The 18,294-nt window shown below is 34.6% G+C and overlaps 1 protein-coding gene across 1 annotated transcript in view; it reads left to right on the top strand.

Annotated features, from left to right (window-relative positions):
• HOMER1 (homer scaffold protein 1) overlaps positions 1-18,294 on the top strand; it is a 155,159-nt gene that overhangs the window by 110,728 nt on the left and 26,137 nt on the right. Inside the window, exons 6-8 of the mRNA XM_037801413.1 lie at positions 7,093-7,249; positions 11,198-11,308; positions 11,933-12,013. Of these exons, the coding sequence (XP_037657341.1) occupies positions 7,093-7,249; positions 11,198-11,308; positions 11,933-12,013 (349 nt within the window). The remainder of the gene's footprint in view (positions 1-7,092; positions 7,250-11,197; positions 11,309-11,932; positions 12,014-18,294) is intronic.

The following is an 18,294-nucleotide window of genomic DNA, read 5'->3' as shown; positions in this document are numbered from 1 at the left end:
TAGGTTTACTGATGAGCCTTTCAAAGGCATTCTTCATGTCTGTTATCATTTCTTTATTTCTTGCATTTCCATTTGACTCTTACAGTTTCCATCTCTCTGCTGAATTTTACTATCTGATCATGCAAGGTGTTTTACTAAAGCCTTTAAGATAGCTAATTTAAATTCCCCGTTTTTAGTTTCAGTATCTGGCACATCTCTGAGTATTATTCTGTTGATTGTTTTCCCTCTTGACAATGGAGTTTTTTTCTTGCTTTTTGGTATGTCTTAAAATTTTTTTTTGTCAAATACTAAACATTGTGTGTTGGACAGTAGAGAATGAAGTAAATAGTCTTTACTCCTAGAAATGTGCATGAGTCTTTTGCTAGGCCGTTGGTGTGAGGGGCTAAGTTAATGTACTTAGGAATGAACCTGGGTTTGGATTTTGTTGCTGCTCTGGTTACTATCAGTACATCACAGGCTATAAACACCTCTAGCATCACCTTGTACTCAGGGTTGGGACTGGGTTGCTGGAGGACCTTTCTCATTATTCTGGCTCCCTCTCTACACTGTTGACCCTCTCCCATGGAAGGCTGCTATTACTTACTCAGTGCCTGTCAGCCCGATGGTAGGGTCAGGGTGGGGTTTTCTGTTGTCCTTGTCCAGCCTCAGTTTTGGGAAGGCCTGTGTCTCTGCTTCTCAGGGGTGGGGCTTTCTCAGTGATCATGTGACCACCCATCCACCCCCTTTCCCAGTGGTAGGCAAATTTTGCCTTGTATATTTGAGGGTCTTGTGGAAGAGTTTTCTGACTCTTCACAGAGGTTTGAACCCCGAACTCTTTTCTGTTCCTCCCACAGGGTTAGAGAGTTTTATTGTTGTACGTTTCCCAAAGCCAAAATGGGAGGTAGCAGGAGGCATCACGGAGGGGTCTCCACAGGATTTGCTGGCCTTCCCCCAGTGGCTTAAGGCTTTTCCTCCATAGAGGAGAAGGGCTCTGGCAGGGCTTCGTGGCTTTCCCATAACAAGGGGCTCTCCTCTCCTCTCCAGGGAGCCTCTCTCGACTCTCCCTCCCTGCCCCCAGTCTTTCTCCTAAGCACCCAACTGAGGTCTGTGGTGAAGAACCTGGAAGAGGGTACAGCAAAAACTCCCCTTGTGTCTGTGGCTCCCAGGAGTCTTAGAAATGTTTTGATATCCACTGTGCTCACAAATAAATGCCATTCCAAGCATGAAATTGTAAATTGCTTTCTCAACACTGGTAGTGAATAAGTGGCCATTACATTTACCTAGGCTTTACATTAGAATATAGTATATTTTGTTGAAAGATTTTTGCCAAAGTTGGACCTTAAACTTGAGCCCTCCTAGGTGTTTTTTTTTTTTTAATGCAGTTTTTTTTTTAGATATATCCATACACCATATAACCTCTTAGGTTTTACATGTCAACCAAATGTGACAACACTAGAAAATTGTAGGATGAATTTGTAGAATGTGCTAACTTTAACATGCTTCAGAGGTCATATCTTTTAAAATATATAGTACTTGGACTGACCATATAAAAAGTATTCCTACCAGTCAGTATTAATTTTTAAATTAAGCCAAAACAAGTCTTCTTGTCCAGGAATACTAACTTTTTTCCAAACAGGTCTTTTGTAGCTTTTCCAAGTCCCAGATCTGCATTAATCCTTGTTATCTTATATCCATGCATGACTGACTTAAAATGGAAGTCGAGAAACTGCATATGATTCTACTGAGTAAGATCAGTGTAAAATTGCATTCTGAATGTGAGGTCCAAAAAATTTATATTAAAATTTTCTTACTAGTATTTAAAACTTAATTGAGATATGAGTGTTATAAAATTCGCTACTTCTTAGATTAATTAATTTAATCCTATGTTGATTTTGCACCTATTTCATAATAAATTATCTTTTACTTGTCTCTGCTTTCTCATTTAGTCAGTCAATGTATTTCCTAAGCCTGCACAGATTGGCAACCATTGCGCTGTCCTGGAAAGTGAGAGGATAGGCAGTGAAACTGGAAAATACTTGTTAGAGAAGAGCTGAATCAGTGAAACAGAAGGATGCAGTCTTATAGACAGATTGTGAACATAGAAAATTTGGGCAGAAATTCACGAAAAAAGAAAATGAGAAATCAGGTTGGAGGAAGAGACCATCTCAAAAAAAACCAGCTTGACTAGAAGAGATATAACCTATGATCTTCAGTCTTGGAAGACGGGACAAGCTGACAGGATATATGGTGTGGAAATCTGAAGGAAAAGGAAAATAGCCACAGAATAGAAAAACCAGTTAGAAAAGTAGAGATCATCTAGGACAGCACTGTCCAATAGAGCTTTCTGCAGTGATGGGTTCTATATCTATGCTGTCCAATAGGTAGCCTCTAGCCATGTGTAGCTATTGAGCTCTTGAAGTGGCCAGTGGGACTGAAGAGCTGAAATTTTAACTTTATTTAATTTTAAATAATTTAAATTTAAATAGCCACATGTGGTTAGTGACTATAATTTGGACAACACAAATCTAGCCTAGTCTCTTTATTTTATACATAAAGAACCAAGGACTAGAATGGTTGAGAGACTTGTCCAAGATCACACAATAATTACTGAAATAATTGTGATGTAGACTGAGTTCTTAAATTCCTAATGGATTTTGCTACCATGGTTGTAAAATAAAAGTGTGAGAAATAAAATACAAAACCAATACCCTTACTTTTGTTCTTCCACTAAAGACAAGTGGTAGTTTTACTTTGTAAATTTTTTTTTATTAAATTCAGTTTTATTGAGATGTATTCACATACTGTACAGTCATCCATGGTATACAATCAGCTGTTCACAGTACCATCATATAGTTAAGCATTCATCACCACAATCTATTTCTGAACATTTTCCTTATATCAGAAGGAATCAGCATAAGAATAAAAAATAAAAGTAAAAAAGAACACCCAAATCATCCCCCCTATCCCACCCTATTTTTCATTTAGTTTTTGTCCCCATTTTTCTAGTCATCATCCATACACTAAATAAAGGGAGTGTGATCCACAAGGTTTTCACAATCACACTGTCACCCCTTGTAATCTACCTTGTTATACAGTTGTCTTCAGGAGTCCAGACTACTGGGTTGGAGTTTGGTAGTTTCAGGTATTTGCTTCTAGCTGTTCCAATTAAATGTGTTATTTTTGACGAATGGATTTTGGAAATACATATTTTCAAAATCATTTTTGTTCTCTTTGATTTTTAAAGGATTGTGATAGTTGCATACATCAAGTATTTAAATTAGGTCACTATGATTTCATTTGTCATTTTTAAGTATTTATGACTGAAAACCAGATTGAAGAGTCCATTTAAATAAAACTTATTTTTGTAGAGGAAAAACTAGAAGGTGGTTAAAACAAATCTCTAATTCAGTTAGTGCAGGTAAATTGGTGAATGGTTTGCTCAGCAAGGGGTAGTTGGAAAATGTAACAAATTGGTTTTGGAATTTCCTAAAATGCTCTAAATCTGCCATTCCTGGGACAGAGTTTCATAATCAACTCTGAATATCGTACAGTGTGTTATACTGGTTGGGGAAAGCTACATCAAAACTTTCATAGGGCTATCATAAACCCATCCTGTCTCAAAATCAATCCCTGATAGGTAAAGTAGATACTTAACAAATTCCCCAGCATTTGACAGCACCCAGTCTCAAAAGCTCAGGATCATCTTGACTTATTCCTCTCAGTTTGATTTATTCCTCTCAGTTAGACAGATAATACAGTCTTTCTAACCCCATTGCTGTCTGCCTTGTCCAGCTCCTCTTTAATTAGCTCTTGTACCCTTCACAGTGCTACCAGATTTACCTTTGTAAAGCTCTATTTTCTCCTTTTTTTTTTTTTTTTTTTTTTTACAATGTTCAAAAACTTTCAGGTAATTACTCTTTCTGTTCTAGCAAACTGACTCTTGCTAGAGCAAACTACTACGAAATCCTCTGGAATGCATCCCTGTATCCAGCGCCTTCTTCAAGAAGAGTTCCCCAATGTTGCCTACCTAGGCCATTCTTTTTTTGCATATGAGTTTTAGAAATATTCTACCCAGTACTAGTAGTACTTTATCATATCTGATATATCAATGGATTAATGACATCGATTCCCATAGTTTATATCCAAAGAAAAAAAGAACGTGAAACTGTATAAACACATAGGATATATAATAGTCCTGTTCTTACTAAATTATGTTACAATCAGCTGATGCGAGGCTTCTTGTAAAGAAACTTAGGTCTTTTGTTTTATTATTCCCATGGCTCTTCTCCCATAACAGACTTTAAATAAATCATTTTGATCAATTAGTTTAGGTGAATCAGGATTAAGATCCATTAATTCAGAACTCTAGAAATTATATACTATATATTTTTAATAATGCCCTTGTGAACTTACTACCTGGTAGAAGTTTTTCAAGAAGCCATGCACCTGGAAAAAATTCAGAAGTATCTTCCTGTTTCTTTTATTTAAAAAACTCTTCTCACTAAGTTGTTATTTCAAAAATAAACAGAAAATGGACATTTGTTGATACTAGAAATATGTTCAGTGTATTAACTAAAAAGGATGTGAAACAGTGAGTTATGATCTTGTTTTGTAAACATTTGTGTGTTTGCATTAGAAAAATTTCTCTTTTTACTGTTTTCTGATTTTCACAATGAGCATTTATTACTTAAGAAACAGAAGAAAATGAAATATTCTTCAGTATTTTAGATGATAATTCTTAGTCTTTTTTCAAGAATATCTATTTAGACTATTGCTATTTTGAAATATACCTTAACTCAAGGTATGAACATCTTTCTATACAAATTTCTAGAATGTAATTTTAATGCACATTCTTTTATCAGTTGAATATTATTAATAACCAACTTCACTAATCCCTTATTAGTAGACATTTAAATAAAACATTTTTACTGTGTAGAAGTCTTATACTATGTGATTAGTTCTGGTTGATGATCTGTTAATCTAAAAAGTTAACATGGGAAGTGAAAAAGATATCCCTTTATATTTATTTTAGCTTGATATATATAGAAATGATATATGATGTAATATCCTTTTCTTTGTTTATAAGTCCACTGATTGAAGTCCCATTTCATTTTTATTGCATATTATACCCAAAAATATCTTTATGATTTCCAGTTTAGGTTTCTTTAAAATGAAACATTTCATCTCATTTTTATCTTTGCTAGACCAGTTTTTAATTTAGGTCATCTACTGAACATTAATAGATTATTACAGATATGTTACAACTTCATTTCTATAGTTCATAGTGTCACTAAATCATCTCTTAACTCCAAAATTTAAAATTCTTTAACTAAAGCAACTTGTATCTTTTTTTGTCTAATGTTTTAAATAAGAAAACACCTCATTGAGAGTAGTAGAAGTAAAATTTTCTTACTAAAATTAATTTTGAAAGTTATCTTTTTATTCACATAATGATGATCTAGAAAATCGTTCCACAAAAGAAGAAATAGAAAAGTGCTCTCTTTTCAAGGATAGAAATGGGTCATTAAATTAATAGCCTAGCATATTGTTTGATTTTTGTTCTTTCAGGTATGAATTTTAAAAAATTTTCTCAAGTGAATTTTAGAAATTTTTTAAACTTTTCACTTCAAACTAATTTTAGACTTACAGAAAAGTTGCAAGAACAGTAGAGTTCTTATACTCCTCACCCAGACTTCCTTAATGTTAACATCTTACATAACTATAATACAATGATCAAAACCAGGAAATTAACACTGATACAATACTATAAAGTAAATTACAGACCTTATTTGAATTTCACCAGTTTTCTCATCAATGTCCCTTTTCTGTTCAAGGATCCTATTGAGGATCCTACTTTGCATTTAATTATTATTTTTTCTTAGTCTCTTCCATCCTCTTAAGTTCCTCAGTCTTGCCTTATCTTTCATGACCTTGACACTTTTGAAGAGTACCAGTCAGTTATTTTGTAGACTGTCCCTTAATTGGGTTTATATGGTGTTTTTTCTTGATTGAAATGAGGTTATGCATATTTGGCAAGAATACCACAGAAATAGTGTTGTTTCCTTTTCAGTGATCGTATCAGCAGTTCAAGATGCCAATATGTCTTACTGCTAGTGATGAGCTTTAGAAATTTTGGTGATGAAAAAAATGTTATTTTATATAACATGCATTAAAGTTAATATAAAATATGTATCCATCAGAACATTTGTCCTGTGATGTAAATGACTTAGACACGAAAACGGAGATTAAAGAAAACTGGAAGCATCACTAATTAATTAATGGGATGAGGTTAGCAGAATTTCACTAATAGAAATACACTGTTCAGTAATGGTAGGAAAGGCAACCTTTTTCTTTCAAATGAGGCAATTTGTACTTCATTAAGAGAATGAAGAGAATTAAGAGAATTATCAAATGAAGGGTCTTTCCAACTAATAGAACCGTCTTTGTAATAGAAAATTGTCTGGTTGAGATACTTAACTGTGGGTAACTTATTAAGTGGAACATTAAATGAGGGAAAAGGTGATTGTTTTGAACAGTTTTGTTCCACACATAATACTGGAATTATATCAGAAAAAGTTCTTAGAATCAATTTCTAGGTCTGACTTGTCATATAACTTGAAATCAATTTATTGCAGCATTTTTTTTTCGGTGTTTTAAAATGCTGAAAAAGATTAAATAAACAATTTCAAAAGAAATACTACATTACATGTCCCAAACTTTATTGACATTTAAGTATCCTAATATGTTTCGGTAAGGAATGAAATTATACTTAAGGTTGTGATGCTTTTTAAGAATATAGACATTGTAGTTTTATTTATAGGTACTTTTCAGTAGAAAATGTCTATTTCTCAAAGGAAAGAATGAATCGACCCTCTTTCTCTGTCGTAATGAAGATGGGAACTCTGCCACTTGAAGCCTGCTACTTTGGTGCTTTTTACTTTTCTTCACTTGCTAGGTTTTTTTCACTAGAAACATTTCAGTGACATATTTGTATTTTATTATTTTGGGATTGTCTTTGAAACATTCTTGGGCTATAAACCCAGTAATAGAACTAAGTATGCTGTCCCTTCAGTATAATGGCTAGAATTTTCTTTTTCTTTTCTTTTCTTTTAGTTCAGTGATCAGCAAACATTGGGAGGCTGAACTGGCTACCCTCAAAGGAAATAATGCCAAACTCACTGCAGCCCTACTGGAGTCCACTGCCAATGTGAAACAATGGAAACAGCAACTTGCTGCGTATCAAGAGGAAGCAGAACGTCTGCACAAGCGGGTAAGTTCAGAACTGCAGTCCATAGGCATTTACAGCTAACAGGTTTCCTTGATCAGAGGAAATTTGCATATAGATTCAGCAGAGGGCACCTTGAGGGGATATTCATTGGTTGTCAATGAATTTAGGGTTGTTTAATGTGGCTGTTTGGTTCAGAAAAACATTTCCCACAAATTAATGGGAATGAAAATATACACGTTTTTGGAGTCTAAAAGACCTCATTTCAAATTCCATTTCAGCCACTTATTAGCTGTATGACATTTGGTAAGTTGTTCCCCTAATTGCGCTCACTATTCTCATCTACAAAATGGGAATAATATTATAAACTCTGTACAACTGCTATGAAAATTGAGATAATTGTTATGTAGTTGCACTGAGTCAATGATAGCTGCTTTTATTTTATTTTTATTGTTTTTGTTTAAAGAAGAAGCATAATTTGGAAATCATAGATAGAAAATCCCTTATAAAAATTCCTAATATTAAAGATTTGGGGCAGAAAAAGAAATTGAGAAATTTCTATACCATTGATATCAGAAGCCCAATGATTATTTATAAGAAATATTTTTATTCAAAGCATAGAAATGCATCTACCCAAAGGAAACAGATACTGCTAATTTCCCTTTTTAAAAAGGATGCCCAGGTGAACTCTCCACAGACAAGAGAGAATGGCTTAGTTACAAGTGTCCACTTTGAAGAGTTTAATAAAATAAGAATGAAGGATAGGTAAGACAGCAGTGGATTAGAGATAGGAAGAGGAAGTAAGAAATCTGATAATTCTATCCTATGTATAAAAAATAACTCATGACAATTTAAGTTATAAGCCAATAAATATTCATTGAAGAGCTATCATGTCTGCTTATTGTGTAGTCCCTGCCCTTAAGGAATTTTTGCTTTTAATAGCCAATTGAATTTTTAAGAATTTAAGACACAAAAGAAACACATCTTTATATTTACTTACACATTTATAATTTCTAGTGCTCTTCTTTTCTTCCTGTAGATTTGAATTTTTATTGGTATCATTTCTCTTCAACCTGAATAACTTCCTTTAGTATTTGATGTCTGCAAGTGTCCTGGCAACAAATTTTTTCAGCTTTTGTATAACTGAAAATGTCTTCTTTCAATTTCATTTTTGAAAGGTGCATTTGCTGGATCTAAAATTCCAAGCTAACAAATTTTCTTCTTTCAGACTTATAAGATACTGTTCCATTGTCTTCTGGTCTTCATTGTTTCTGGGAAGAAAAAGATCATCATTCTCTTTGTTGTTCCTCTGTACATAATGCATAAAAAAAAAAAAATGCTTTTTAAGATTCTTTTTGTTACCAGTTTAACTTGATGTGCCTCATTGTGGTTTTCTCTGTATTTTTCACTGAACCTCCTAGATCTATAGGTGGCTTCACCCCCCACCCCCATCACATTTGGAAAGTTGTGGGCCAGTATTTTGTCAAAAGTTTTTTCTGCCCCGTTATCTCTCATCTCCTTTGGAAATCTAATTACCCATACATTAGATCACTTGTTACTGTCCTACAGGCGATTAATACTGCTTGTTTTTTCCTTCTAGTCTCTGCTCACTATGTACCTCCATTTGAATGATATCTATTGGCCTGTCTTTAAGTTTACTGATCTTTAATTCTGTTGTGTTTGATATGCTCTTAATCCGACCTAATGACTTTTTAAATTGATCAGATGTTATATTCCCCATTGTAGGATTTTCATTTGATTCTTATTTTACAGTTTCTAAATCTCATAAAATTTCCCATTTGTTAACTCGTTGTATGCATTGTTTTCTATTGACTCTTTAACATATTTATCATAGTTATTTAAGTGCTCTTCAGCTAATTCTAATGTCTTATCTTTTGTGGATTTGTTTCTATAGACATATTTTTGTCTTGATTAGAGATTACATTTTCCTGTTTGTTCACATATCTAGTCATTTTTAATTTTATATTGGACATTGCAAGTGAGATGTTATAGAGACCATAGATTCTGTTTATCTTCTCTGAATAGTGCTGAGTTTTGTTTCAGCAGGCAGTTAAATTTCTTGTGGGTTACCTTGAATTTGTAGAGGTGTGGACTTATGCTTTGTTAGAGTTGTTTATTTCAAGTTTGCCCTCAGTCCTAGGTTGAATCTCAGATCTGGGATTTGAGTAGAATGCATGAGGTGCACAAATATGCATATTTGTGGGCTTCCCTTTATACAATTCTCTCAATTTCCAACTATTCCAGCTGTTCTGAGGAGCCTCTAAATTCCCAGGCTTCTCAGGGCAAATAAGAATGCATGTTTCTGCTTGAGTTCTAGTCAAACAACACAGCCAGACTGGAAGTGCCTTCCAGGGACAAGATGTGTAAGTGTCTGTCACACCCAATTTGATTGCCTTCTTTGAGTTTTTGTGCCTGATTTGATCACTCAGCAGGGCTTTCAAATAGTTAATTTACATTTTGTCCAGAATTTTCAATTGCTGCCTAGTTAGCCCAATAAACACTACTCTGTCATGTTAGAGCTAGAACTTCCCTTAGGAATTTATTATCAAGTTGGACAGTGAAAACTAACATATTAAACAGTAAGATAATAATTACCAAGAGAAACAAAACAAAAAAAGATGCTCAATTTTGTGAACCAGAGGATCGCAGGACCTCAAGGGCTTCAGTAGATAGGAAAGACTTTCAGGACAAAGTATGTGCTGAGCTGAGTTTTGAGGGTTTGGTAGGGTCTGAATAGTTTTCAGAAGAAGGAGAGAACTTTCTAGTTAAGTAAACAAGATGGGCATAAACATGGTTTGTTGTTAGGACAAGGAGACTTAGCTGCTTTTAATTAAAACTACACACTGGGTGCCTTGGTTGATGAGGATGATTAAGTAGAGTGGAGCTAATGTATATAGGACTTTGAGAGTTTAGATTTGATATCTTTAAAAAGGTGAGCCATTAAAAGACTTTGAGTAGGGGAGACACACAATGAAAGATGAATCTGTTATCAGTTTGCAAATAGATAAAATTAGGCAAAAGTTATAATGAAGTCCACTGGGAGGCCATTGCTTTTGTTCAGGCCTTGGTGATAAGGGTCCTTGCGAGGCTGTTGGTATAGGAATACAAAGAAAGAAATTAATGTGAGAGGCAGAGACAGAATGTGAAGGGTAATTAGACATTTGGAAAATGACAGGGAAAGAGGTCTATTGTTTCCTTAATATCTTAGTATTTATTCTAGTCAACCAAAATTGATTCAAAATCTGATGTGTGCAAAGGCTGTGTGCGGCTATGTGTGTGTGTGTGTTTATGTTGACTTCTGTCTATATTCTCTTTTTATATGCTACAACTTTTAGTTGACTTCTGTCTATATTCTCTTTTTATATGCTACAACTTTTAGGGACAATGCTCTGTTCTCTCAGAAAATTTCAAGTGCTCTTTGGGCCCTCAATAATTTCCTATTGACTAAAAAACTGTTATCTTTCACCATTATACTATTGATGTGAAGTCATTCCAGCATAGAATGATTCAAGTTATATTTTAAGCATATCTTTTCTTCCACATTCTCTCATGTTTTGGAAATATATTTGAAAAAAATTATTTTTCAGGGCCAGTTTTCAGAGCTCATATTTAATTTGAAGGCTACAGATGGAGGACAGATGGCTATACAGTATCTGGTTTTAAATATGTTCTCAGAGGGAATTTTCAAAGATGACTTTCTTTAAAGGGATTCTTTCCACTGTCATTGATTGCTTAATGTAAGCTTTCCTAAATGTAAATAATTATTTCCTTTGGTTTTTTTCCTTTGTCCTAAATTCTTATCGTTAAAGAATCTCAATATCTTCATATTTCTCAAATTTAATTTTCATATATTGGTTTAATTTTCATATGTTGCTATCATAAATTATCCACGTAACAGGGTTTATTATATCTTTAGCAAGCATTCCTTTGAAACTGTCATTAATTTAACCTGTGTTTTTCATTTAATTTTAGGTGACTGAGCTTGAATGTGTTAGTAGCCAAGCAAATGCTGTGCATACCCATAAGACAGAATTAAATCAGACAATACAAGAACTGGAAGAGACACTGAAAGTGAAGGAAGAGGTATTTGCTGCTTTTCACTCATCTGTAATCTAGCCAATGTATGAGTATAAAATAGTAGAGTCTGTCTCAAATTTAAAGGTACTTACAGAATAAAGTAAGGCTGTATTGTTTTTTTAAGGATGATATTTTTTCTGTGTGTTATTAAAGCGTGTTCATATTTTTCCTGACATTGTTTCTGTTATGAACTATGATGAGGCAATCAGACCAAGACACTGTATTCTGTCTTTTATATGAGAGTTGCATTCCTGTGATCAACAGAAAGCCATTGAAGGTTAAATGAATTTTACAACCTGCTGCTTTCTATGGTTTTCATTCAAAGGATTTAATATGCCAGGAAAAAGCTATATCCACAAAGATTGAAGCAGTCTTAAAATGTCACTGAGTTCAGATTGTTTTTCTAAGCAGTGAAGTCACTGAACCACCAAGTTAGACTTGTTACTTGTTGCTTAAGATTATACTGAATTAGACAACATACTTATGAAGAGTTAGTATAAATGGATGCTTTTAAAATCATCTTTTTTTCTTAGGACTGTGACAGTAATTTCAGGGAAAAATAAGGTCTTCCTTTTCTTTCCTTGATATAATTTAAATGTCATTATAAAGATATTGTTCTACCTTTTCTAGGAAATAGAAGGATTAAAACAAGAAATTGATAATGCCAGAGAACTACAAGAACAAAGGGACTCTTTGACTCAGAAGCTACAGGTGAGCTATAATAAAATTTTTATTCATTTTTGCATAGAGACGCACCACTCAGTCTTTAAATTTTAATGACATTTTTTCCCTAAACTCCATTTTATGGATTCTCTGTCATTTTTCTTTTCCAGGACTTCTGATTCATGCCTAATCTTTGATTCTTCAAAAATTATTTGATAACTTCATCTAGGTAGCTTATAATCATCATAGATGATCATTTGTAAATTGCTGTTAGTAAATTACTATGAAAATTTCTACTTTTAACATATAAAATATCCTGAATTTAAAGAAAAATTCTTGAATGGATTTCATTCAATTTAGGAACTCTCACTTTTTTTTATTTGCTGAACTAATGTATTTGTTACTGCAATAATTGTGCCCTAATAGAAGGAGCACAAGTTAACACTCTTTTCTTTCTTCAGAAAGAAAATAATAATTAATTTTCTGATTAATTTTACTACCTTTTTTTCTGCATAAATAGTATGTTTCCTGATTCTGATTTACCCGCATCTTGTGTCGGTTGTAGTTGGCCTGGTTAGGGAAGGTTTTTTGAAATCCATTACCAAAGTCTTCTCTTACCAGTGCATGCACTTTTCTTACACTTATGTGGCCAGCTGCCTCAATAAAGAGGGTTAGTTTGGAATAGAAATAAGTGCATGTGTAGAGGAGGAATTTGGAAGAAGGAGTATAAGTAGGAGCTTGTCTTAGTTTTCCAGAGTTCCTTTCACAAATGGGTTGACTTTAACAATGGGAATTTATTGGCTTACTGGTTTTTTTGTTTTTTTTTTTTTTTTTTAATTCAGTTTTATTGAAATATATTCACAAACCATACAGTCATCCATGGTATACAATCAACTGTTCACACTATGATCATATAGTTATGCATTCATCACCACAATCTATTTCTGAACATTTTCCTTACATCAGAAAGAATCAGAATAAGAATAAAAAATAAAAGTGAAAAGAGAATACCCAAACCATCCCCCCATCCCACCCTATTTGTCATTTAGTTTTTACTCCCATTTTTCTACTGATTTTTTTTCAATTTTTTAACTTTGTTTATCAAAAAATTAAAAACAAACAGGCAAACAACAACCAAAAAAACCCCACAACATTTCAAACAAAGCAATGGATTAAGGAAAACAAATAACCTAAAATAACTACTTTGCTTCCAATATGTTCCTACCATACCCCAAGAAAATTAATAAACCATGTCCAAACAGAGGAGTAAGAAAAACAAATAATCTGAAATAACTACATTGCTTACAACATGTTCCTACCATACCCCAAGAAAATTAACAACCCCTAAGAAAACAAAGGAATAAAAGAAAAAAAAACCTAAAATAACTCTATTGCTTCCAACATGATCTTACTATATCCAAGAAAGTTTACAAACCATAATCATTCCTGAGCATTCCCATAACATTGAGATTACCCTCCATAGTTTATCTGTTCTTGTTAGATTATCATTCCCCCTCCACTAATTGGTATCTCTAGGTCCCGTACATTCTACAGTATAAAACATTGTACATTTTTCACAGAATTCACATTAGTGGTAACATACAATATCTCTCTTTTTGTGCCTGGCTTATTTTGCTCAGCATTATGTCTTTTTTTTTTTTTTTTTTTTTTTTTAATCTTCATTTTATTGAGATATATTCATATAGCACGCAGTCATACAAAACAAATCGTACTTTCGATTGTTCACAGTACCATTACATAGTTGTACATTCACCACCCAAATCAATCCCTGACACCTTCATTAGCACACACACAAGAATAACAAGAATAATAATTAGAGTGAAAAAGAGCAATTGAAGTAAAAAAGAACACTGGGTACCTTTGTCTGTTTGTTTCCTTCCCCTATTTTTCTACTCATCCATCCATAAACTAGACAAAGTGGAGTGTGGTCCTTATGGCTTTCCCAATCCCCTTGTCACCCCTCATACGCTACATTTTTATACAACTGTCTTCGAGATTCATGGGTTCTGGGTTGTAGTTTGATAGTTTCAGGTATCCACCACCAGCTACCCCAATTCTTTAGAACCTAAAAAGGGTTGCCTAAAGTGTGTGTAAGAGTGCCCACCAGAGTGACCTCTCGGCTCCTTTTGGATTCTCTCTGCCACTGAAGCTTATTTCATTTCCTTTCACATCCCCCTTTTGGTCAAGAAGATGTTCTCCGTCCCACGATGCCAGGTCTACATTCCTCCCCAGGAGTCATATTCCACGTTGCCAGGGAGATTCACTCCCCTGGGTGTCTGATCCCACGTAGGGGGGAGGGCAGTGATTTCACCTTTCAAGTTGGCTTAGCCAGAGAGACAGGGCCACATCTGAGCAACAAAGAGGCATTCGGGAGGAGGCTCTTAGGCACAACCATAGGGAGGCCTAGCCTCTCCTTTGCAGCAACCGTCTTCCCAAGGGTAAAACCTGTTGTAGAGGGCTCAACCCATGAAACCACCAGTCCCCTATGTGTGTGGTCATCTTAGCAACCATGGAGGTGGGGTAGGCGAATACCCTTGCATTCTCCACAGGCTCCTCAAGGGGGCACTGCATCTTTTTTTTTTCCTTGTTTTTTTTTTTTTTTTTTTAACTTTCCCTTCTTTTTTAAATCAACTGTATGAAAAAAAAGTTAAAAAGAAAACAAACATACAATAAAAGAACATTTTAAAGAGACCATAACAAGGGAGTAAGAAAAAGACAACTAACCTAAGATAACTGCTTAACTTCCAACATGTTCCTACTTTACCCCAAGAAAGTTACCTAATACAGCAACATTTCTGTGAACTTGCTCCTACTATATCCATCAGAAATTAACAGACCATAGTCATTCCTGGGCATCCCCAGAACGTTAAATAGCTTATCTGTTCTTCTTGGATTATTGTTCCCCCTTCCTTAATTGCTCTCTATTGCTAGTTCCCCTACATTCTACATTATAAGCCATTTGTTTTATATTTTCCAAAGTTCACATTAGTGGTAGCATATAATATTTCTCTTTTTGTGCCTGGCTTATTTTGCTTAGCATTATGTCTTCAAGGTTCATCCATGTTGTCATATGTTTCACGAGATCGTTCCTTCTTACTGCCGCGTAGTATTCCATCGTGTGTATATACCACATTTTATTTATCCACTCATCTGTTGAAGGACATTTGGGTTGTTTCCATCTTTTGGCAATTGTGAATAATGTTGCTATGAACATTGGCGTGCAGATATCTGTTCGTGTCACTGCTTTCCGATCTTCCGGGTATATACCGAGAAGTGCAATCGCTGGATCGAATGGTAACTCTATATCTAGTTTTCTAAGGAGCTGCTAGACTGACTTCCAGAGTGGCTGAACCATTATACAGTCCCACCAACAGTGAATAAGAGTTCCAATTTCTCCACATCCCCTCCAGCATTTGTAGTTTCCTGTTTGTTTAATGGCAGCCATTCTAACCGGTGTTAGATGGTATCTCATTGTGGTCTTAATTTGCATCTCTCTAATAGCTAGTGAAGCTGAACATTTTTTCATGTGTTTCTTGGCCATTTGTATTTCCTCTTCAGAGAACTGTCTTTTCATATCTTTTGCCCATTTTATAATTGGGCCGACTGTACTATTGTCATTGAGTTGTAGGATTTCTTTATATATGCAAGATATCAGTCTTTTGTCAGATACATGGTTTCCAAAAATTTTTTCCCATTGAGTTGGCTGCCTCTTTACCTTTTTGAGAAATTCCTTTGAGGTGCAGAAACTTCTAAGCTTGAGGAGTTCCCATTTATCTATTTTCTCTTTTGTTGCTTGTGCTTTGGGTGTAAAGTCTAGGAAGTGGCCGCCTAATACAAGGTCTTGAAGATGTTTTCCTACATTATCTTCTAGGAGTTTTATGCTACTTTCTTTTATATTGAGATCTTTGGTCCATTTTGAGTTAATTTTTGTGTAGGGGGTGAGGTAGGGGTCCTCTTTCATTCTTTTGGATATGGATATCCAACTCTCCCAGCCCCATTTGTTGAAAAGACCATTATGACTCAGTTCAGTGACTTTGGGGGCCTTATCAAAGATCAGTCGGCCATAGATCTGAGGGTCTATCTCCGAATTCTCAATTCGATTCCATTGATCTATATGTCTATCTTTGTGCCAGTACCATGCTGTTTTGGTAACTGTGGCTTTATAATAAGCTTCAAAGTCAGGGAGTGTAAGTCCTCCCACTTCGTTTTTCTTTTTTAGAGTGTCTTTAGCAATTCGAGGCATCTTCCCTTTCCAAATAAATTTGATAACTAGCTTTTCCAAGTCTGCAAAGTAGGTTGTTGGAATTTTGATTGGGATTGCATTGAATCTGTAGATGAGTTTGGGTAGAATTGACATCTTAATGACATTTAGCCTTCCTATCCATGAACATGGAATATTTTTCCATCTTTTAAGGTCCCCTTCTATTTCTTTTAGTAGAGTTATGTAGTTTTCTTTGTATAGGTCTTTTACATCTTTGGTTAAGTTTATTCCTAGGTACTTGATTTTTTTAGTTGCTATTGAAAATGGTATCTTTTTCTTGAGTGTCTCTTCAGTTTGTTCATTTCTAGCATATAGAAACATTACTGACTTATGTGCATTAACCTTGTATCCCGCTACTTTGCTAAATTTGTTTACTAGCTCTAGTAGCTGTATCGTCGATTTCTCAGGGTTTTCTAGATATAAGATCATATCATCTGCAAACAATGACAGTTTTACTTCTTCTTTTCCAATTTGGATGCCTTTTATTTCTTTGTCTTGCCGGATTGCCCTGGCTAGCACTTCCAGCACGATGTTGAGTAACAGTGGTGATAGCGGGCATCCTTGTCTTGTTCCTGATCTTAGAGGGAAGGCTTTGAGTCTCTCTCCATTGAGTACTATGCTGGCTGTGGGTTTTTCATATATGCTCTTTATCATGTTGAGGAAGTTTCCTTCAATTCCTACCTTTTGAAGTGTTTTTATCAAAAAGGGATGTTGGATTTTGTCAAATGCTTTTTCAGCATCTATTGAGATGATCAATTGATTTTTCCCTTTTGACTTGTTAATGTGTTGTAATACATTGATTGATTTTCTTATGTTGAACCATCCTTGCATGCCTGGAATAAACCCCACTTGGTCATGGTGTATGATTTTTTTAATGTGTCTTTGGATTCGATTTGCAAGTATTTTGTTGAGGATTTTTGCATCTATATTCATTAGGGAGATTGGCCGGTAGTTTTCCTTTTTTGTAACATCTTTGCCTGGTTTTGGTATTAGATTGATGTTAGCTTCATAAAATGAGTTAGGTAGTGTTCCATTTTCTTCAATGTTTTGAAAGAGTTTGAGTAAGATTGGTGTCAGTTCTTTCTGGAAAGTTTGGTAGAATTCCCCTGTGAAGCCATCTGGCCCTGGGCATTTATTTGTGGGAAGATTTTTGATGACTGATTGGATCTTTTTGCTTGTGATGGGTTGGTTGAGGTCTTCTATTTCTTCTCTGGTCAGTCTAGATTGTTCATATGTTTCCAGGAAATTGTCCATTTCCTCTACATTATCCAGTTTGTTGCCATACAGTTGTTCATAGTATCCTCTTATAATTTTTTTAATTTCTTCAGGATCTGCAGTTATGTCACCTTTTTCATTCATTATTTTGTTTATATGGGTCTTCTCTCTTTTTGATTTTGTCAGTCTAGCTAGGGGCTTGTCAATCTTGTTGATCTTCTCAAAGAACCAACTTTTGGTGATATTTATCCTCTCTATTGTTTTTTTGTTCTCTATGTCATTTATTTCTGCTTTAATCCTTGTGATTTCTTTTCTTCTACTTGGTTTAGGATTGGTTTGCTGTTCATTTTCTAGCTTCTTCAGTTGATCCGTTAGTTCTTTGATTTTGGCTCTTTCTTCCTTTTTAATATATGCGTTTAGTGCTATAAATTTCCCCCTTAGCACTGCTTTTGCTGCATCCCATAGGTTTTGGTATGTTGTGTTCTCATTTTCATTCGTCTCTATATATTTAGCAATTTCTCTTACTATTTCTTCTTTAACCCACTGATTGTTTAGGAGTGTGTTGTTTAACCTCCAGGTATTTGTGAATTTTCTAAGTCTCTGATGGTTATTGACTTCTAGTTGTATTCCATTGTGGTCAGAGAATGTGCTTTGAATAATTTCAATCTTTTTAAATTTATTGAGGCTTGTTTTATGTCCCAGCATATGATCTATTCTGGAGAAAGTTCCATGAGCACTAGAAAAGTATGTGTATCCTGGTGATTTGGGATGTAATGTCCTGTATATGTCTGTTAAATCTAATTCATTTATCAGATTGTTTGGGTTTTCAATT

Source organism: Choloepus didactylus, chromosome 13, assembly GCF_015220235.1.
Source record: "Choloepus didactylus isolate mChoDid1 chromosome 13, mChoDid1.pri, whole genome shotgun sequence".
In the NCBI taxonomy this organism is placed as follows: domain Eukaryota; kingdom Metazoa; phylum Chordata; class Mammalia; order Pilosa; family Megalonychidae; genus Choloepus; species Choloepus didactylus.
The sequence above is the reverse complement of the archived record's forward strand: the minus strand, read 5'-3'. Positions and strand labels throughout refer to the sequence as shown.